The sequence below is a fragment of the Ursus americanus genome, chromosome 3 (genome assembly GCF_024610735.1).
Source record: "Ursus americanus isolate L20-20 chromosome 3, mUrsAme1.1.p, whole genome shotgun sequence".
NCBI lineage: Eukaryota > Metazoa > Chordata > Mammalia > Carnivora > Ursidae > Ursus > Ursus americanus.
The window spans coordinates 64,019,011-64,042,575 of NC_142129.1; the positions used below are offsets into that span (position 1 = coordinate 64,019,011).

At 38.6% G+C, this 23,565-nt stretch overlaps 1 protein-coding gene and 1 long non-coding RNA gene across 4 annotated transcripts in view; one reads left to right on the forward strand and one right to left on the reverse strand.

The window, feature by feature from the left end:
* The window catches only part of LOC148110408 (uncharacterized), a 157,293-nt gene that overhangs the window by 70,353 nt on the left and 63,375 nt on the right, over nucleotides 1-23,565 (forward strand). The window lies entirely within an intron of this gene.
* UMAD1 (UBAP1-MVB12-associated (UMA) domain containing 1) overlaps nucleotides 23,110-23,565 on the reverse strand; it is a 215,959-nt gene continuing 215,503 nt past the window's right edge. For 2 of the 3 annotated variants that reach the window (XM_045793180.2, XM_045793181.2), the window contains one exon: nucleotides 23,110-23,552. In XM_045793180.2, the coding sequence (XP_045649136.1) occupies nucleotides 23,295-23,552 (258 nt within the window). In that variant the 3' untranslated portion in view covers nucleotides 23,110-23,294. The remainder of the gene's footprint in view (nucleotides 23,553-23,565) is intronic. The other variant, XR_015724000.1, reaches the window with a different exon arrangement.

Consider the following 23,565-nt stretch of genomic DNA (forward strand, 5'->3'; position numbering starts at 1 on the left):
TTAAGGAAGATTGTTACCAGAGAACTTGAGTGGAAAGGAGTAGGAGCACACTGTCTGACATGCCAGCATTCCAACAAAGTTATGAATAGCTGCTAGAAACTACCTTAGGATTTCTGCAAAAATGATAGTTTCTATTTTATTAGTTTTGTTTAGGAGAAGTATTTTTAAACATAAAACGATTGGGTTAATGTCCTATAATTCATTTTAGATAATTTGAGGGTCAGGGATAAAGAGAGATGTTTCTTAAAGTTCTTTTGGGATGACTTGGCTATAAGAAATCATTATCCCTTTTTTTAAGTTTTCATAGATCCTCCCCCCGGAGGGGGCATTTTAGTGTCTTTGATTTTTTTTTCTGAGAGGGTTTTTTTCCTCCTTTAACCTTCTCTCCCATTTAGATTTTGATTCTCCACCCTTAACTTGTGCCACGCCCAGAAAAATTCTGGCACATAGCTCCACTTATCAAAAGCAGGTATTATTATTATATTTTTTAAGTAGGCTCCACACCCACAGCAGAGCCCAGCGCAGGGCTTGAACTCACAGCTATGAGATCAAGACCTGAGCTGAGATCAAGAGTTGGATGCTCAGCCAACTCAGCCACCCAGGTGCCCCCAAAAGCAGGTATTATTTTAGTCAAATGGGACACTAGTTTGAATATAATTATGCTGAGGGTTTTTTTTTGTTTTGTTTTTTTTTTTTTTTTTTTTTTTGTGAGGGGACCATGAACCTTTTAAAAATCCATATTATTAAGATTGTTCACAGCATGGTCCACATCTGCTACTACTCTTGAAAAACACTAACAGATGAAGATATTTGTGAATTTTATGGGCAAGAGTTGAGGCGTGGAGCTTGGAGTGGCAGTGCCTGTATCGCCCCTTAAATGGTAGGAAGCGCTAAGATAAGGCAACTTGGAGGGAAGGGCACACGGAAGTAGGTGGTTTCAACAAGCCAACTCTGTAACTGACTTTCCCAGAGTCAATTTCTAATTTTTCAATAAATGATTATTCATCTAATGGATTGCTCAAGACCTTTCTCTTTTTCAACTTCTACCTTTTATATAATAACATGAAACGTTATAGAAGATGAACTTAAATTATTTATGTTACACATGCTTCATATCTGCTCCAAGCTTAAGAGGGAAATTACTGCCCTGAAATTTCCAACAAAGCCGTCCCCTAGGGGTTTGTTCTCTGCATCTGGGTGTGAATGGATACTCCATCACATTTGCTGCTTCTAGAGGATACCATCAATTCAAACAGCCTTTACAGTTGGAGTTGCCTGGTAGTACTATCATTACTTTCCAATAGCAATGACAGTTTCACTTGTTAAGGAAACCAGCTGATTCTTAGAGACTTAACAACGGGACAAGTTGGTGTATAAGAACACAATAGATTGTTTCTAATTGTTGAAAGAGATGTCCTTCTTAAGTCTCCTGACACTGAGTCAGAAGTTAGGGCAGTGAGAGAAGCTTGTTACACTGAGGGCCCACTGGGAAGCAGCAGCAGTTGGCTTTTTCTCAGGAGAGACAGTTCACTCATTATTTTAGTGTTTGTGCTAGTGAACACCTTCGAAGCGAAAATTAATTTCCCTTTTGGATTACTTAGCATATTATTTTTAATGTTGAAGTTTTCCACATCATCCTTAGCCACAAATTTTTTCCAGAATGATTGAGTTAAAAAAAATTCACATAATTATTTCTAACAGCACATAAAAACAGATTTTGAGAGATTTTGTTATTTCCCACGATTTCCTTATAGACATTCTTGATGATCTTTCCTCAAAGGGAAAAAAAATGAAAAAAAAATGTTTAGTATTACATATTAAAGGGAAAGTTAAGTATGTTTTTGTGAGGAGGGGGTGAATCTCTCCTCAAAACACCCATAGGATGAATGAAAATCCACCTATTTCTTTCTTTAAAAATTCCCAACAATTAAAACCTCAAGCGTGCTAATCAAGAAGAGGCTTCAGGATATTAAGATCATTCCAGACCTGCCTGCAGCCCTATTTTGCATCTGTCACCCCAAATCTGGTTGTTAGTGAACAGCAAGGACAAAGGCCTTCCTTAATCTCTCCAGCTGCTCCCACTCCTGCCAGAGCATCTCTGGGCTGTGCCTAGAGACAAGAGGCAAGCCAAAGGAGCAGGAAATCAACCAGTTTCCGCTTCCTCTTCTCACCACTCCCCTACCCATCGAGACCTCGGATTCTGAGTGGCTGGAGGAGCTTCTGATGCCCTTCCAGGTCCCCTTCTGCCAGCTCTGCACATCGGCAGCCTCTTGAGAGGAACACATTCCAAACTGCCAAACACTCAGTGTCACTTCCTCAGCACTAAACTTTTAGATGGCTTTCTAAGCAGGCAACATTTGGGGGGATTTTGCTGTCATTTCCTCAGAAGGGGCTACCAGAATAGGTTCTTAATATTCTTACAAGGAGCTATGTTTAGGATATGTTGAATAAGTGATTAAATAACTCTGGTACATAAAATGCACTATAATCATGAGAGTAAAGGATGGAAAACAATCTCCTATTTCTACTGTAGTACTGTGTAATGTCATGTATGAGAGAGTTGTTGTTGTTGTTGTGTTGTTTTTTAAGGGGTTCTGAGGATAGAGATTCATTTTAAAAATGAGGCAGATGGAAGCCAGAGTAGATACAGGGCAGTTGTGGAGATTTGGGAAGTGGCAGTGACATTTCTTTTCAATGAGGTTAATGGTAGCGCCTTTTTCTTTTTGAACTTTCTGTGTTTTTTAGGTTAGAGGAGAAAGCAGTTTAGGAAGGCAAATAGATCTTTATTCTTGGAATGGCAAATAAAATTCTTCTCCCTTTTAAACTGAGAACCAGCTGGTGAAGATCATTGTCTCTAGGGAGAGATGCAAGGCTTTCTAGAAAGCTCCTCAAAGAACTTCAGATGGACAAGCTCTGGAAGGCTTAAGTTGGGATCTACTGAAGTCCAGGAAAATACTGGGTTTCAGTCACCATGACTGAACAGCTATTGTTCGTGAGGTACTTAACTGCACCAAGGTGCATGTACAGTTGACTCTGGAACATTTGTGGGCGTTAGGAGTACCCAACCCCACAGAGTTGAAAATCCATGTATAACTTCTGACTCCCCCAAAACTTAATGACTAATAGCCCACTGTTGACTGGGAGCCTGACTGATAAAATAAATGGTCAATTAACACATATTTTATAATATGTATTATATACTGTTATCCTTACAATAAGTAAGCTAGAGAAAAGAAAATGTTACTAAGAAAATCGTAAGGAGAAAATACATTTACAGTACTGTACTGTATTAAAAAAATCCATGCATTAAGTGGATCTGTGCAGTTCAAATTGGTGCTGTTCAAGGGTCAACTGTATTTCCTTAGCCTTAGCTCTATATGTGACTTTTTTCAACTGTGTGTTTAAAATGTAGAGTGTAGGTTTTATTCTGTGATTTTTAATTAAATAGAATGTTCTTTTTTTTTTTTAAGATTTATTTATTTTAGAGAAAGTATGCACGCATGTGTGAGGGGGAAGGGGCAGAGGGAGAGGGAAAGAGAATTTCAAGCAGACTCCCTGCTGAGCATGGAGCCCAACTCAGGGCTTGATCCCAGGACCCTGAGATCATGACCTAAGTCAAAATCAAGAGTCGGTCGCTTAAGTGACTGAGCCAACCAGATGTGCCATTAAATAGAATGTTCATTTTAGGGGCACCTGGGTGGCTCAATCGGTTAAGCATCTGTCCTTGGCTCATGTCATGATCCTGGAGTCCCGTGATCAAGTCCCAGAATCCAGCCCAGCATCAGGCTCCCTGCCCAGTGGGGAGTCTGCTTCTGCCTCCCTTTCGCCCCTGCTCTCTCACTCTCTCTTTCTTGCTCTCTCAAGTAAATACATAAAATCTTTTTTTTTTAAAAAGGAATGTTCCTTTTATATTTGTACTTATGTGCTACAATAAAGTTCTTCTTTATAGAAGAAAATAATAATTCCTCTTTAGATTGGTTGATACCATGCCTACTGGAAGTCATAACCAGAATGATACAATGCCAAGGCACTGGCATCTACTAGGCAGAACTCAAATTGTATGTTTGTCAAATGATGTAAAATATGAGAATAAAACACACACTTTAAGGAATGTTTATTATTACATTCATTTAAGAGACATTTTCTGAGCATCTCTATTCATTCTACTGGATCACGAAGGCCAGGACCAGAGACATGAGAATTCCTTATCATATCCAAGAAATCAAAAGGGATGGATAAATTTAGACAAACAGCATCATCCTGGATCTAAAGAAACCTACCTCAAATCCCACAGAATTTCAGTTTGGGGCTGTATATTTTTCTTCAATATAAATCATCTCTAAACCCACCCTACCGTAGAATAAAGGGGATAAAGTAGAGAGGGAAAAAATGAACCAGAAATTCCAAAGTAAAAGAAATACTTGACCATAATCATGTCAAAGCCAGGAAACCAAAAATTAATGTTTTCCTATAAAAGATGGAGGATGTCTAGCTGGGTTATTAAATGAGCACTGGAGTATGCAGAAAAGGCCATAGGGAGGATTTGCTGGTATTGGAAGAACTTTAGCCCTAGCATTTCATGACTTTTGTGCTTTCATCTTTATAGTTAGACAATTCCACTCTTATAGTTAAAAAAAAAAAAAAGAGCTGATATCTGATAAAATTAATACCAAGAGGGGATGGGAGTAGAGGTGAATTAGGTTGATTTGAGGGAATGATGTTTTAGAAGACACGAATGTATATATTTACAAGGTAGTAAGATTTCCAAGTCAAATAGCCAGGACTACAACAATTTCAGGTCAAATGCCACTTCTATGCGGGAAGGAATTGTTTAAGGAATCTGGTAGTGTCAGAGAAGACAAAATCCAATGCTTAGCGGTGAACATTTTGTAAGATTATCCTGTGACTCTTCATGTATTGAAATTAACAGCAGTTCCCTAGGCCAAAATTTAGTCTAGAATATGGCCTTTCTGGCAAATAAAGTCATTGGTAGTACCTGTTACAGTGATTTAAAACTAGGACTCTCAGTATAAAAGTAACTGTTACAATATTCCATGAGCCATTTGCTTTTCAGCCAGATGAAGTCATAAATATAAAATAAAGCTATGGAATATTTTCGTGTATCTCCTTAATGCTAATATCTCACATATATTTTAACAGCTTGGAAAAAGTGTCAAAAATAGGGTTTGGAAAATAATTACACATCCCTTCTCCAAAACCCCATCAACAGCTTTAGTAACTCAAGGAAGAAGTCTCAACTAAATAGTAAAGTTATTTTCAGATAAGAGATTTAAAAAGTAGAAACAGCAGTTACTTTCAAAAGTTATCTAGTTTCTACCTGTACCTGATCCCTCATAAAAAGCAGGTATTCTCTGAACATGTTATTATCCCAAATCAGTAGAAAACTGAATTGTGTATCCAGGAGTAGAGCTGTTTCATACAAACCACCCACTTCAGATACCCAAGCGACAGTGAACACCCACTTTCCTAAGGTAGCAGTCAGCATTACATTGTTATGCTGTATTTTTAAATTTATGTATTTTGGAGAATAACAAAGCAACAAACCATTGTTATTTTTTGAGTGTTTACTAGATATTTTTTTTATTTTAGTGTTTTTTTATTATATTATGTTAGTCACCATACAGTACATCCCTGGTTTCTGATGTAAAGTTCGATGATTCATTAGTTGCGTGTAACACCCAGTGCACCATGCAATACGTTCCCTCCTCACTACCCATCACCAGTCCATCCCATTCCCCCACCCCCTCCCCTCTTAAGCCCTCAGTTTGTTTCTCATAGTCCACAGTCTCTCATGCTTCATTCCCCCTTCTGATTACCCCCCTTTCTTTATCCCTTTCTTCCCTTACTGATCTTCCTAGTTCTTATGTTCCATAGATGAGAGAAATCATATGATAATTGTCTTTCTCTGCTTGACTTATTTCACTTAACATTATCTCCTCCAGTGCCGTCCATGTTGCAGCAAATGTTGAGAACTCGTTCTTTCTGATAGCTGAGTAATATTCCATTGTATATATGGACCACAACTTCTTAATCCAGTCATCTGTTGAAGGGCATCTCGGTTCCTTCCACAATTTGGCTATTGTGGACAATGCTGCTATGAACATTGGGGTGCATATGGCCCTTATCTTCACTACGTCTGTATCTTTGGGGTAAACACCCAGTAGTGCAATGGCTGGGTCATAGGGTAGCTCAATTTTTAACTTTTTAAGGGACCTCCACACTGTTTTTCCAGAGTGGCTGTACCAACTTGCATTCCCACCAACAATGTAGGAGGGATCCCCTTTCTCCACATCCTCTCCAGCAATTGTTGTTTCTTACCTTGTCCATTTTTGCCATTCTAACTGGCGTAAGGTGGTATCTTAGTGTGGTTTTGATTTGAATTTCCCTGATGGCTAATGATTTTGAATATTTTTTCATGTGTCTGTTAGCCATTTGTATGTCATCATTGGAAAAGTGTCTGTACATATCTTCTGCCCATTTTATGATTTGTTTCTCGCGTATTGAGTTGGAGAAGTTCTTTGTAGATCTTGGATACCAGTCTTTTATCTGTAGCATCATTTGCAAATATATTCTCCCATTCCGTGGGCTGCCTCTTAGTTTTTTTGACTGTTTCCTTGGCTGTGCAGAAGCTTTTTATCTTGATGAAGTCCCACAAGTTCATTTCATCTTTTGTTTCTCTTGCCTTTGGAGATGTGTCATGAAAAAGGTTGCTTTGGCCGATGTCGTAGAGGTTGCTGCCTATGTTCTCCTCTAGGATTTTGATGGATTCCTGTCTCACATCGAGGTCTTTCATCCATTTGGAGTTTATTTTTGTGTATGGTGTGAGAGAGTGGTCAGGTTTCATTCTTTTGCATGTAGCTGTCCAATTTTCCCAGCACCATTTATTGAAGAGACTGTCTTTTTTCCACTGGATGTTTTTTCCTGCTTTATCAAAGATTAGTTGCCCAAAGAGCCGAGGGTCCATTTCTGGGTTCTCTATTCTGTTCCATTGGTCTATGTGTCTGTTTTTGTGCCAGTACCATGCTGTCTTTGTGATCATAGCTTTGTAGTACAGCTCGAAATCCGGCATTGTGATGCCCCCAGCTTTGTTTTTCCTTTTCAACAGTTCCTTGGCAATTCGGGGCCTTTTCTGGTTCCATACAAATTTAAGGACTATTTTTTCCAGTTCTTTGAAAAATGTCATTGGTATTTTGATCAGGATAGCATTGAAAGTGTAGATCGCTCTGGGTAGCATGGACATTTTAACTATGTTAATTCTTCCGATCCATGAGCATGGAATATTTTTCCATCTTTTTGTGTCTTCCTCAATGTCTTTCAAGAGTGATTTATAGTTTCTAGAATATAGGTCCTTTACGTCTCTGGTTAAGTTAATTCCAAGGTAAGGTATGGTTTTTGGTGCTATTGTAAATGGGTTGGATTCCCTAATTTCTCTTCCTTCAGTCTCATTATTCGTGTATAGAAATGCAACTGATATCTGAGCATTGATTTTGTATCCCGCCACATTACTGAATTGCTCTATAACTTCTGATAGTTTGGGCGTGGATTCTTTTGGGTTTTCCATATAGAGTATCATGTCATCTGCGAAGAGAGACATTTTGACTTCTTCTTTGCCAATTTGGATACCCTTTATCCCTTTTTGTTGTCTGATTGCTGTTGCAAGGACTTCTAGTACTATGTTGAATAATAGTGGTGAGAGTGGGCATCCTTGTCGTGTTCCTGATCTTAAGGGAAAGGCTTCCAGCTTTTCCCCATTGAGAGTGTTTACTGGGTATTAAGCACTAAGCAAAGGGTTTGAAATAAATAAGATCTTATGGCATTGGGTCAAATGTGAACTCCATGTGGATAGGGACTGTGTCTTCTTCTGCCTTGCACGGAATAGATAAAAAGGGAATGAATGGATTTGTTCTTCACAATAGCATGAGGAGAGAGAAGCAGGTACCATCTTCCTAATTTGCTGAAGGAGGGTGCTGATAAATGGATGGTTACTAAGCATTGGACAGCATCAGCTCTAGGAAGGAGTATCAGGGAGATAGAGCCCACTGTTGCCTTTCTCCTGGATGAACTTTAGACAAGAACCACGGTTTGGTTCAGAGCATGTACAGTCAATCCTGGCCTACTGTGCTGAGCCAAACACTGATTGAAGAGGAACCTTTCAGATCACTTTGTTTTGAGCCAGTACTTTCTCGTACTGCTATCCTTTTTTTTTTTTCTATCAGAAAAAAATTAGATTTATTTAGTATTATTTACAGATGTTATTCCAGGAGTTGCCACATACTGGGCACTTATTATACACCAGGCTCTCTGCCAAGCAGCTGACATGTAGTACCTACTTTAATTCTCATCTCAACACTAGGAAGTAAACATTATGCCCATTTTACAGATAAGAAAATGAAGATTCAGGGGCGCCTGGGTGGCGCAGTCGTTAAGCGTCTGCCTTCGGCTCAGGGCGTGATCCCAGCATTGTGGGATCGAGCCCCACATCAGGCTCCTCTGCTGGGAGCCCGCTTCTTCCTCTCCTACTCCCCCTGCCTGTGTTCCCTCTCTTGCTGGCTGTCTCTCTGTCAAATAAATAAATAAAATCTTTTTAAAAAATTTTTAAAAAAAGAAAATGAAGATTCAATGAGATTCTATAATTTGTCCAAAGTCAGGGGATCAACCCTAGATCTATTGAATTTTATTGCTTTTAAGCCATATTTTTAAGCCAAATTTTAAGCCAAAATTTGTTTGCTTCCCTATATTTACCTATTATTCTATGGTGTGAATAATTAGCTGATGATCCAAAGAAATTTTAATACCATGATTGTATTTCTAGACACTTTTATTCCTTAAAGAAAACATTAGAAATATGCCTCTTTGAATAAAGACATGAAGAAGAGGGGAGAATTCACTTGTTGGAAAGGCATATCCCAATGAAACTAATGTGATGGTAAAAAAGAGATAAATATAAAAGTTGATTACATTCATGAATAGAGAGACATGAAGGTGAATTAATTGGGATGACTAGTGACTAGAACAATCTCTAAAGGGATGCATCTAATGAAAGCACCCAACAGGATTCCTAAAATCCATTCACCATTCACATTCTAGATATCCCACACCATCTCATTTTAGGTAATAGCATTTCCCACCTTTTCTGAAACATACTCCTAGTTCCACCTAGTTCCTTAGCCTAGAGCAGTGTTTCTCAACAAGTTTTTCCATTATACTCCCTCAAAGAGAAAAAAATTAAATACTCCCTTATAGAGAAATTAAATACTGAGATAAGATCTGTTGGGTAGGGCTGAGTTTTAGAGGGCCACAAACCATTTAATTACCTAAGACATTTTTGCTTTCCTAGGAACCAATTTGCTCTATTGAGAATGTTTGGGATGGCTACTTGATCCCTGCTTCTCCATCATATACCCGCTATTACCTTCTCGTTTTTTTTTTTTTTAAGATTTTATTTATTTGACAAAGACAACGAGAGAGGGAACACAAGCAGGGTGAGTGGGAGAGGAAGAAGCAGGCTCCCAGGGGAGGAGCCCAATGGGGGACTCGATCCCAGGACCCCGGGATCACGCCCTGAGCTGAAGGCAGACGCTTAACGACTGAGCCACCCAGGCACTCCCTGCTATTACCTTCTAAACTGGGTAGTGGCTAAACAGCAGGTGCTTAGGAAAAGCATGTGGAAAGTCAGCATAGCAATTCATGGGTGTCTCATTAACCCAGACTGTGGCTAGTTAATTCATTTGATATATTGCTCCTGTTAATTACAAGGCCATTTGCTCAACTGCATGGCTGGTCAGAAGAATGGCCAAGAGGAGTCTCTAAATTCATTGTCCTGGGTTCAAACCTCAGTCCCACCATCTCTCAGCAATGAGACCTTGACCAATCATCTAACCTCTAATTGAGGTTCTCAATTGCTACCAAATTTGTGCTCTCTCCCCCAAGATACTTGACAATGTCTAGAGACATTTCTGATTGTCACAACTGGGGGCAGGGGGTGATGGGGAAACTACTGGCATCTAATGCTGCCAAATATCCTACAAGGCATAGGACACCCCCTCACAACAAAGAATTATCTAGTCTAAAATGTCAACTGCCAGGTTGAGAAATTCTGATTTAACCTTTCCACTCCTCATTTTTGTCATTGAGCCAGATAGCATTCATTCCTTAACAGAAATTTCCAGCCCATTCCTTGCTGCCTCCCTGGTAGAGTCTGGGAAGCTAGATACTCCTCTGGCAGCCTCCGTGCCTTGTTGCCAGAGATAGCCCGAGGCACAGTTCTGCCCAGTAAGGTATAGGTGGAAATTTATTGGGGACATGAGGAAAGCTTTTGTTTTTTTACAGATACAAGAAAAAGATAAGACTTGTCATCCCCTTCTTCATCTTTCTACCTTGAACATGAAAGCAATATGTTAAGTTCCAGCAGTCATGTTGCTATCATTAGGGAAAGCCAAGATTCAAAGAAAGGGTGGCCTGGATATTGTTGATACCACGAATCAATACCATATAACCCTCCTATACTTCTTGTTATGTTAGACTATATAAGTCCCATTTGTTTAAACATTGTTGATGTACTAAAATTTCAAATTAGGTTAATAGGGTTTTCCCACAATTTTTTATTGTGGAAAAATATATAACATAAAATTTGCCATTTTAACCATTTTTAAGGATGCAATTCAGTGATATCAGTTAGATTCACAATGTCATGTGACCATTACCATTGTTTCCAAATTTTTTTGTCACCCCAAACGGAAATACTGTGTTCATTAAGCAATAACTGCCATCCTTTCTCTTCCACCCCTAAAGTCCCAGGTAACTTCTAATCTACTTGCTGTCTCTATGAATTTGCGTGTTAGAGATATTTCATATAAGTGGAATAATACAATATTTGTCTTTTTGTGTCTAATTTCACTTAGTATAATGTTTTCAAGATTCATCTACATTGCAGCATGCATCAGAACTTGATTCCTCTCTATGGTTGAATAATATTCCATTGTATGTATATTTTGTTTATCCATTCCTCTGTTGATGGGCATTTGAATTGTTTGTACCTCTTGGCAATACTAGAGTTTTAAAAGGTAAAAGAAAATTAAAAAGTAAGGGTACTCAGAACAGTACTTAGTACTTAAGAAGAATTCAGCAAATGTAAGTTAAAATTATTACTGCTAACATTGAATAGCATCTCATCACATTCACCCTGTCAACTGTCTTTTGTTCTAAGGAGGAATGTAGCAGTATGTGGGTGCACTGGCATAAAACCATGATCAGGACCTACGGTACAATTCAAAGCAAATAGTATTCTCATTCCTCAGTCACTATCAGCAGGTATGATGGGCATTTTCACTTATTCATCCATCCTTCCGTCCTTCCATCCCTCTGTCCATCCATTCAGAATGTATTAAGCACCTCAAGTGGGAGAAATACTATGCTTCAAATCTAAGCTGAAATGACACATGATTAAATTGTTGCAAATAGCAAAGTAGAAAAGGAGGTGCTTAACAAACATTTCTGATGATGATGAAACAGTTCTGCAATCAATCATGAGCTTCAAAAATCTCTTAGACTGGGGCGTGTCATTTGTCTAAATTATCAATGAACCAGACACATACCTTATGAAGTCCCCCATCCTGCTATGTACTTTTTAAACTGATTCATAAATATTGTTGACTTTCATCCTTTGCACCTAAGTTTGCATTCACAGAGGTACAAGACAAAAGTTCCATCTAGTAACTATCATGGCTGGTACCAGGAAGAGTGCCATTTCTAAGTGGGAGAAAGAAACTCCTCCCTCCAAGTAACAGGGAAAGGTAGAGTACAGAGCCAAAACGTCTGTCCAAAGCAGAGGAGCATAGCAAATCAACTTTTTAGCTGGTGGGAGAAACATTTTGGGGAGAAGATCTGGTATGGGGAGGGTGTGTATACTGAAGAACACATGAAAATAGCAAGTAGGAAAGAAGTGGGAAAAAAGGGTAAAAAGTCTCTGATGACAGTGGTGACAGCATGTCTTAGTTTGGTGTTGAAGATCTTTGAGACAAGTGTGGATGGTCAATCATTTAAGATCAACAACTGGAATAATGTTTGGAAGTCAGGTATTTAGGGAGCACCTGCTATGGGAAATGTGTTTAATAATAAAATGAAAGTCAGGATTCACTCATCCATCCACAGCCTTTTCAGAAAACAAGCGGAAGACCAATGGGAAAATCAGAATGCCACTGGGGCTCTGAGATGGCAGGTGAACTCCACCTTTGGGGAATGTTCGTGAGGGAGGTAGCCATTGAGCTGTACTGAGCAGGGGCTAGAATGTGTATAGGCAGAACAGAAGAGCGCCAGAGAGAGAAATAGCATCAGTAGAGGGGTGCCATGGCGCTAGATAGGAGGCAGGGGGCTGAGTGGGCAGTAGAGACGTTGGCCTGACTGGGTACTCATGGGAAATGAGGTTTAATAGCAAGAGTGGTGCCAGGTAGTGCGAGTACTAAGTAGCTCATTATTTCCAGGCTAGTCACAGGAGAATATGGCTTCATTTCTAGGTGCTGTAGATTCTCGTTCTGGTCCACCTCCCACCCCGCCCAGTCTTTTAATATCATGTGTTTCATAGCACACACTTTAGGCAAGGTGAATACCTATTAATTTTCCCAAAAAATAAACTAGCTCTCAAAAAATGCTCTCCGCTGCCCTTTGAGTCCCCTCTGTACGTGATTTTCATTTAAATTGGCTCACTTACCTGGCATTTCATGACAATCAAACCTGTCTTTGGTGGTCAGACTGATACCGTTATCACTCCCTGCTATTTTACATTCTGGAACGAAAGGTGGTAAGGCTAGAGCTCTTGTCTTTTGTGTTTTATGTTTTGTCAAGCACTGGGTACATTTCTGGCATTTTCTACTTAACAGGCGTAACAAAGCACACCCAGGCCGAAGGATATCGCATCTTCTGTCCTCGGCACAACAAAAGCAGCAAGCCCAGTGGTCTCCGACCTGCAGGGTAATGATAGATGGCACTGGGAAATGAGGCTTTTATCACAATCAACATGAAAAAAGAAATAATGCCTCAAGTGTATCTCCACGAACACTAGAAAAGCCTGAATGGAAATAACCCACACCCAGGAGACAACTGCTTTGCTTACCAAGGGCTTATATTCCTACAGTCCCTTTCTGATAGGTGTACGTTGTTAAGTGTAGAAACTTAGAGTAACTTAAAAGTATAGGGTGGTAACCCTAACGTGAGTAGAGAGAGTTTCCGCAGATAGTTTTTCAGTTGGGGTGGGGAGAGAAACTACTGACCCTTGATACTCATTTAACAAGATGTTTTAACCAAGAATAGGAAGGTAATAAAGATTAAGAACTTCCTTTTGAGTTTAGTTCTGGAGACTGTTTTTGCTAAGAAGCTTATCTCATGAAATATTTTATTACTTGATGTTATAAAATATTTGTAAGTTGTTATTTAGACAACAGAAATGCAGAATTTTGTTAGCCAACATAACAGGGATTTATTTTTCTTTTTATAGACAGAATGAAAATTTTAAGAGACTGGCTCCTAATGCTTTCCTTGTTTTTTTGAAAATGATGTAAATCTGCATCTTTGTATCTATAGGGAAGTTTAGAGGTTGCAATTACTAACATGACCACACTGGTTAGAAACTCAATTGATTAATATTGTACAAAATCATTATAATTCATTACAGAAATTAAAAAGTTGAATTCCTGCAGTAAACTGGCTACCAAACGAACGGACCAGTTAAAGAATATTTTAGAACATGCTTTGGTTGCATGAAAAATCAACATGGTAGTCTTCTTTCCTCAGATAATTATTTGTTTTTCCTCAAAAGTAAAATGAGCTATTCTTCAAGAATGCAGACCACTATCAAAAGGGTTAATATTTCCACATCCTTCAGTAAGGTTAGGTTACGTGAAAGCAAAATGCCACAGCCCATTAAAACATCAGGCATTCAATTTTTATGTTATATGTTTAATTCTACAAAAATCCATAATTTAAAAAGAGCCATGTAATTTAATTAGGATTAATCAATGTCAATTTAATAGAAGGCAGAAGAAAGTTCCCTGTATGTGTACATTAAAGAAAACCAAAAAATAAAACCCGTTACAATAGAGTTGTAGTCACTTATACCCCCCAAATTTAAGAAGTTAATCACTGTCTAAAAGGTTATGATAAATACAAAACAGTTTTATTGTATTGTTACTGATACAGCTAACCAAACAAAAGGTACATTTCTACTTTCAAAAAATTCAAGAAGCTAAATTATTTAGGATACAAATTTGGGAACACGAAGGAAATCGCGTATTCCAGTATGAACATCTAAAATGTTGCCTAAAGGCTTCCAACACAACACAAGGGCAAATTCTGATGTAGATGGGATAAGAACCTTATCCATTTCCTCCAATCAGTGGTAGTTCAATGATTTGCGCATTGAACCGACTTCTGTCAAGCACACGCTATGTGTGAGACGTCATGTTAAGCATGGAAATGTAGGTTAGGATCCATTCACAGTTACAACTTAGACAAATAATGCCAGTACTGAGGGTCTAGAACCTTGAAAGAGGAGAACAAAGGATAGTAAAGAAATGTGGAAGGACATCCAATCCAGTTTAGGAGGAATAAGAAAGGTTTCCCAGAGGAGGTGATACTTGAGTGAAACCTTGTAAAATAATTTAGCCACAGATTAGCTCAGAGATTGTTGGGACAACCCCTATAGTGTGCATAGTACTTTTAAAAATTTCTCTTCTTCCATTACGGTGTGTATTTTGCAAGGACAGGTTCATTTTTAAGCATATTTTGTGAGCTCCATTGTGTGTTTTTTCTGGTGTTTTATGCGATCTGACTACTAATGACTAACGAGAACCATATGGATGCATTGCTGCTGCGTAAGTGTAGTGTGGTTTTGCACTTAAAAGAGGTATTCAGATGCTCTAGTTGTGAATGTTCACGAAAGGCCTCTTCTGGAGTTAGTCAAACTGCTTTTAGTGAGTCTCGCCAGTGGTTTTACATCTGCAGAGCATTGACGGCTGGGTTGACTTTGAAAGGATTGAAATGAAATCACTTCATATTGTTATCCTGAATTTTATATTCGCTATATTCCCTAAAGTAAACCTTAATAAATATTTTATGACCAGGAAAACAAACAACGATAAAATAAAAAAATGAGAAGGGAAGATCAGGGCATTCCAAGCGCATTGACCGGAATGTGAGGATGGTGAAGGAGGCATGGCCTGTTCTGCTCACGAGGGAAGAGCACACAGGACATGATTTGAGATGAGGCTAGAGAGGCAACTGAGGGCCCTTATTTGCCTTCAGGCACCTCAATTCTCTAGATACCAGAGAGCTACTGAGGGTTTTAGATCTATTTTTTTAGGAAGTTCTTTCTGGCTATAGTATAGAGGACGCAGGGAGATCAGGTAGGAGAAATCATGAAGACAGAGACTGGAGTAGGAGCAGTCGGTATGGAGAAGACAGACACATTGGAGAGACAAGTCTTTATGATAGATATCACAGAAGTTTATCAGCAATTGAGTATGGAGCACAGTAAGAAGGAAGAATGGATAGATGCCTAGACTTCCTGCTTGGGTAACGCAGGGCCTCAGGTGGTATGCCAGGACTTGGAAACACAAGGGGAAGGATGGCTGTCAGTACTCTGGCAAGAAGAGGTGCCGCTTTCTGCTTACGTTATTATCAGTGGGTAAGAGAGATGCTGACTGAACCAGGTCAGGGTATGTGTCTGTCCCTTCGGGCTCCAGGAGTGAGAACAAGTGTGCTATTTCCCATCAGGACCATATGGAGTGAAGAAGGAATTCCCCAAAGTAAATGGAAGCAGAAGAGGAGGGATATGAAAGAGTACAGAGCAGATGCAAACAACAGCTACCCTGCTCTTGCTCAAGACGCTGAGAGGAAGTGTCGAGAGAGATGTCTGATAACAGGCTGTGTATACAGATGCAGAACTTGAGTTCTGGGCTAGAGATCAGTTTGGGTGTCAACGGTAGCAGACAGGCATGAATATGACTGTGTGGGGAGAAGACAGGGAACAGAAGAGAGACAACATTTTAGGGGTGGAATGGAGGAAAAGAAGTCCCCAATGGTATGAGGTGGAATGGTCACAGAGCTGGAAGGGAAACCAGAAAGGCAAGTGTCACAGCTATCAAGGGTGAAGACAATTTCAGGACAGTGGAAGTAACCGATAGTGAGGACTGCCTGAAAGAACTAGACATAAGGCACTTGGCAGGTTGGAGGTGGCTCCGTACGAAGCAGTCCAGTGGAGTTCTAACCAAGGATAGGAAATCAGGTTACAGGGGGTTAATGAGTGAACAGAAAGTAAGGAAGTGCAGATACAAAAATAGACCACTCGAGAAACTTGATTCCAAATGGATGGAAAAAGAGTTTACAGCTGGAGTTAGAGGGGAAAGGATCTAAACATGTTCATATGACGGAAGAAAATTGATTGGGTAGGAAATGTAAGACAGAGATACAGAAGAATTCTAAAGGAAAGGTCTACTGATCCTAGAAAAATGTCTTTATCTAAACCAAGTGCATTTGAAATATTCAAGTGTACTTAGGAAAGCATATGAAAGACGACCCTTTTCAAGGGTAGGTCATATAGGATTAATAAATTCCAGGGCAGGAATATATGCAAAAATAATCAAGAACACACAAGGGAAACTTGGCAGCTAGATAAAACCTCAAATGAGTTAATCCACAGCACCAAAATATACTGTATTGTCTAGAATCAGTTCTTACTCATCATGAGAACATACATAGTCATTATGGGCAGAGGAAAACACAACCTGAAAAACATGGAGAATACCCAAAACAGACAAAAGGCACAATTTGTAGAGGCTTGGTAAACTAAGCATTATTTTCAGCTGCATAAACACAGCATGATAATTTGGGGAACTTACTGGGGCCTGAAAAACTATAAAAGTTTTGAAATTCTATTCCTTTGCTTTTGGGAAGTCTCCTTTATAGAGAATTTAATGATTTATTTCATTGGTTCACTCATTCATTCAACAAAGCCCGATGGAGGATTTATGTGCCAAGCGCAAGTCTGATGGAACATCAATAAGAGCACAGATTCTTAACGGAAATGGGGTTGTGGCTGTACTTTGAAAAAGTATATTCAATTTACCATTAAATTGAATTTCAGACTATGAAGTAGGGAAAACGAGGAGGAAGTGTATATTTAATTATGGAGGTATAGACATATCTATATTTTTAAATGCTGTTGACTATTGGTTCTTTATAGTTCGTACCAGTGTCATTCCCTTCTCTTAATCATCCTCATTTCTACTACTGCCCGTATCTTTAGGGTTAGGAACCTCAAATACTTACCTGAGGTAGGAACTTCTAGATTTGCCCCCCAAGTAGGAGATAAGTCTCCTGTGTTACCTCTTTAAGCTGTGTTAACTGATGGTTACAGTGGATATGGTGTGAAATAGAAAAGTAGATAGTGTGTCCAAGGCTGTGTTTATACACATATTGATAAACACAAATTCTAGTGAACATCCCAAACAGGGGTGTCGGGGGTAGGGGTGGCTACTAGGAGAGGATAAGTATTTAGGTTTTATCTTAAACCAACTGCTTGTTTGCTTTTTGGCATCCATCTTCTTTTTTTTCAGTCCTGAGGCCTATTCAAATGACTAAGCTAAGAACGCCACACACAGCATAGTAGTGTATGGTGTACCCTACAGGTGTAAGAACTTGGCTTTGTTTTGCCCTTGTTCTTGAACAAAAGCTTCTTCTTTGTTAGCCTCCCAAATGTTCCTTGCCATTATGCAGAAATACATTAATTTTGAAACAAAATAAATTACATAAGTTTTGAAAAACAGGATTAAAATTAAAACTGTACACAAAGACACACATACATACAGTGAAACTGACATTACCCTGTTCCTTCTTCCCCACGTGTCTCAGAGTTATAGCCAACACCTGTGGCCACACAAGGGGCAGACTTGGCAGCTGCAGAACCCAGATGTCAGACACTGGATTGTACGTCCCTGGCAGCAGTCCTAAGTGGGAGGCTGTCTCCTTAACTGACCTCTGAAACAGTCTATTGTCTCTCTCTCTCTGGCCTGGGTAGTAACTAAAAAGCTGTCTGTGGAGCTGGTTCAGAGTTAGCGTACTGATGGGTTGTTCTGGATGCAATTATCCCTTGCCTTACCTTTGATTGTAAGGAATTTATTTCCTTGGTAGGGGTTAAAATTGGGACTGGGCAAGTTCTTGACAAAGAACTATATTCAGGTTTCTTCCAAGGACAAAATAAGATGCTTTTTGCTTTGATTTTTTCCCCCCAGTGAATTGGAGATCGACTTTATGTTTTAGCACACAGTTCTGGTTAATCAGAAGTAAAAATAAGAGTTTCTTAGTCACCTCCCCCTCCGAAAGAAGACTGAGTTTCCTTATATTGCTTCTTAAAACTACTTCTTAAAGGTTGAAAATGAAACATTTCTTTCTTTAGAAACTTACGGAGCTGCAACTTTGTTTTTGTGATTACTAAAAAAAGTCATCTATTGTAGAGAAGAGCTCTGTGTATCATGAGTTATCTTGGTTCTTTAGAGAGGAAAATGATCACACTATAATCTTGCCTCTACACCACTTGCTGAAGAATGACATTATGTGTAAGATGCAATCATTATGGGAATGAGAGGTAGGAAAAGGCCAAGTATGCAAGAGGGCTCCACTTACAATGCAACACTCGTAGCTCTCAGGGAAAGTCTATTGTGCATACGGTTACAGTCATGGCAAGTTAAGGAGAAATATAGCTAAAGGAAGATGAATTCTGAGGAAATTACAGAATAGATTATATCCAACAACAAATGGTATTCATGTGCACCATGTAAAATGTGCCAAAATTCTTTTATTAACTTTTATAAAGGTGTAAATATATTTCTTGGCTCCCACTTAGATTTGCAAAAAAGAAGAGGGAATATTCATGAATCCCAAAATAAATAAGAAAATGATAAATAAATAAATTGGAGAGAAGAGGCATATCTCTTATGTGGCAGAATTCCAAATAATTTATGTAGCTACTTGCCTCTTAAGAAGTGCAGCTTAGTTTCCTGCTGCTTGAATGTGGGCTATGATTTATCACTTCATTCCAAAAAGTAGAGTATGGAAGTGGGGGAGGGATTGACTTAACAGTGGAGAAATCTGGCAAACACTACCTTGGCCAGGTGATAAAGGTTAACTTCAGTAGGAGTATCATGTTGACAGCATGTACCCTTGGTATGATATGATCTCATTGAAGGACACTTCATCTTTGTAATCTACCTCTAAAAACCATAATCTAGCCATGTGAAAACATTAGATGAACCCCAGTTGAAGAGCATTCTACAAAATACCCGACCAGTACTCCACAAAAATGCCCTGGTCATCAAAAGCAAGAAACTGTCAGAGCCAAAAGCAGCCTAAGGAGACACGATGACTAAATGTAATGTGTTCTACTGGATGGGATGCTAGAAGGGAAGAAGGAACATGACAGGAAAACCATGAAATCAGACTAGAGTGTGGACGTAATAGTAATGTACCAAAGCTGGTTCATAAGTTGTGGCAAGTGCACTGTAGTAATGTAAGATGTTCACAATCGGGGACACTAAGTGGGAGGTATATCAGAACGCTGTGCTATTTTTGTAACTTTTCTATAAATCTGAAGCTACCCTAACATAAAAAGTTTATTTAACGATGCTTAACATACTGCTTTATTGACTGTAACAGAGCTCCTACACATCAATCACCCCATCTTTCTCTTTTTCACCCACGCGGCTGCACCAAACCATATGGCATAAAGAGTCATTTTCCTGACACATAAGAATGCTTCATCTTTCAGGCCAATGTAGTATCAGTGGAGTCAGACTTATTTTGAGAGTTTCAGATTTTTCAATAATATTTAGGTCATGCCCTTAGTGGAATGACACAGACGCTCAAAAGATAACGTCCACAAACCCTTATTTCTCAATGGCTTTAAAAGATGTAACATCCTTCAGCCACCTATCCAATATACTTGTATTTCATGTGAATGTTACTACTGACATATTAATAAGATAATCTATTTCCTCTGAAAGTAACATTCCTTGCTAGATAACTGAGGGCAGTGTTTATTTATTGATCATTTGTTATGATAGGAAGGGAGTAAGGTCTGATGTACCACTGTTTTAGAATATGATGAGATTATTTCTTTGCTACTCCGTATCTGTCCTTTAGAATTATAAGAAGACAGGATTCTGGGAATATGAGAAAAGATTTCTTTCATATTGTTTCCAATTTATCATTTTACTTTGAAAAGGGGCAAAAAGTGTTGGTGGTGTCACTGAATGTTTACTTAACAAAACAAACTATTACAGATTTCCAGAACTGTTAATAAGAAATGTGCTTTTGTTAATACTTAATAGTACAGTTTTAAAAGTTCAATCAAAATTTAACCATAATAAGTTGGTCAGAATTACCTAATTCTGCTTTTAGGAAAAGATGCAAATGCCATTAAAAAAAGCTGGGAAAAAAAAAATACATGCAACTTCCTGAATGTATTTCGGGGCTAAAAATAAGATTCAGTATAAGCACTTGTACAACATCTATCTACTGTACTTTTTCCAATGGTAACTTGTATTAAGGAAAATGGCCATGATGCTTGAGAGTAAGAGAAAAGAAAGTGCTCTGTAAGGGAATTCTTAACTAAGGAATTGCAGAGTCAACCAACATATTTGAGAAATTTTTTTATAGTTAGATATTTACTATGGAAAAAAATAATGGGGCAGGAGAGACCGACAATAAACGTAGGTTGCTATTTTTTATGTGTCTCTTTAATATGTTCAATTCAGTTAATACGTATTTTGCATTTTGTTAGACTAGGGTGCATGTGTGGTAAGTAATGAGCATTATAGTGGCTCCCTTTCTCAGAACACCTATGGTGTGTCAAGCTTTATGCTGCCAAGCATCTGCCAAACACCATCTAAAACTTAACACAACTCTGTAAGGTGCATACTTTTACTATTTAACAAGTGCAGGAACTAAGAACACCAGAAGGTAGGGAACTGAGCAAAGTCCACAGCTTGTAAGCGAGGGAGCCATTACAAACTCTGTCTGGCTGCCTCAAATGCCTGAACTCTTTCCACCAGAGCATACAGCTTTGTTATACTTTATAATTATGGACACTATTAATTTCAGTGTTTATCACTAACCAGGTGAGTTAGGTCATTGGACTTCTCTAGGCTTCAAGTTTCTCTTGGGTAAATGAAGTTGGCTGGTTGATTTCTAATGTTTCTTCCAGTTGTTTTAAAATAATAATATTGATTTATATACAGGATTAAGAAAACCAAAAAGGTTTTGTTAAAAGAAGGTCGTGACCACTAGCCCTTACTAAATTTTGTAATGATGGGGATCTATCTAGAGCTAGATATTCATGTGATTTCTTCCAAATCTCTCCAGTCTCATTAAGGCAGGACAAGTGATCTTACTATTATTTTCATGTTATTCCCTAAAATTTACATATAAGTGGAAATTTCAAATTTTTGCGGCACTGCACAAACTATATACTTAAATATTTGCCTAACAAAGAACTAATAACTTGCCTTCAAATATGAATGTAAAGAAAACTATTTTTTTTCTGGATTTGAAAATAATCAAAATATCGGTTTATTTTAATTCACATTTATTTAAATATAACAATTATTTTAGACAAATGAAAATACAAGCATATTTATAACATGGTAGACATAAATATAAATGAAATGCATTTTAGACAAAATTTAATAGACAAATTGATGACATAACATTTAGCTTCAAGGTACATTAACATGAATGTTAAAAAGGATGTTTTCACAAAAACTGCTTAAAGTTATAAAATGTTCACATTTGTGTTAGTAATAGGTCACATTTTCTAGACTGATTACATTAAATCTTTACACAGTTTTCATAAAACATCATTCACCTCATGTAGGAACATTATTTGTAAATGAAACATTTTTGTCAATAGAAATGTTCATTTAATTTTTAAATATGGCATTTTTATCAAGACAATGCTACATTTATTAAACATCCACAACACAGTAAAACTTGAATGATTCACGTACCTTTATGCACAGTGTTTAGCTTTGCTATGGCACTCTATCTTTGTGAAAAATATACTTAAAACTTGGCACAGAATCAATAAATTGTATTGCTCCTAATCAAAACAGATGTGACTTAAATTTTCCATGCCATGGAAAATACTCTATCACAATGTGCTGCTTCCCTTTACAGTTTATTGACCAATGGCAGTTCTTTGCTGCTTTCATTGGAATAAATAATGGATAGCCAAGAACTAAAAGTCATAGTTAGGTGTTTTGCCTACACTCTAATTGGAAATGAGTCGATTTCAGCTTTTCTAGCAGCAAAACATTTCCATCTGTATTGTGGCCAACAAATTTCTAAATAAGGGTGTGATCAGCAATAATATGTATCATCATGAGATGTTTTTCTTCAGGAGGCAGAGAGGTTGAAAGGAAACGCGGATCTCTTCATAAACTGGGAACATATGTGGTAAGGGGTAAGGGGAGCCAACCGAAGCAGGAGCAGGGGAAGTTCTCTGGAAAGCCAGTGAGGGCACAGGGAGGCAGAAAACAAAGGCAGGCATGCGGGAACCATTCAGGCTGGGAAGGGCTACCCTGGCTTTGAGGAAACTGCAGCGCGTCCCACGCAGCACCCAAAAGAAACAGCACGCACAGCAGGTACAGCATTCGTGGGTCAGCGAACCACCACTGCCTTGTAGGAAAAGTTTGACATTTCCGCCTCGGCGTCGAAATGGGGACTGAAGAAATTAAGCTAACTGGCAACATTTCCCCCCCCCCCCGAATTCATTCATCAACATTGTGGAAGAAGAAAGGGAATAACATTAATTCAAGCTTCCTCCAAATCCGAGGAAGAGAATTCACACTCATTCTCAGCACAGACTTCGGAGCTGTGGTAACTAAGAAAAGTGCCACAGCTCTTTCTCACAGTTCTGCTAAGGTAAGCTTGAGGTGTTACATTTTGAGACCGGTCGAAGGAATCTGCCCCTTTCATAAAACTTTGACAGCCTAATTTTTATATTTATTATCTGGGGGAAAGGAAGCAGAACTTAAGTCCAACTTTGATACAAATATACTTTATTCTAAAAAAAAATAGAGTAACGAACATACTGTTGTTTTCTTTGCTTTAGGATCCTTGCCTTTCTGTGCTTCTTTAAGCAGTGAAATGGCAAAGAACATCAAACAGGTTAAATAAGAGAGGCACACTTTTGTTTAAAGCTGTTACGGTGCAAACAGACGTAAAGATTACAAGTCACAGAGCACTGAATTTTCAAGAGTGAAATCGTACCAAAACCGTGATAAATTTTCGCTGACATCATAGGAGAGTAAGTGGTCTGGAAGGTCACTGATGGTGCCCTGCACGGCCAGCACGTGTGGGGCCAAGGTGAAGGGTACGTCGCTCAGGAGTTCGGCCATTAATGAGTTGTTTTCCAAAGTCTGGCCTGCCTTATTTTCCATCTCGGGGCCTGCTACAGTCACACTGGAGGAGTTTTCTTTGTCAGTCTAAAAATACATA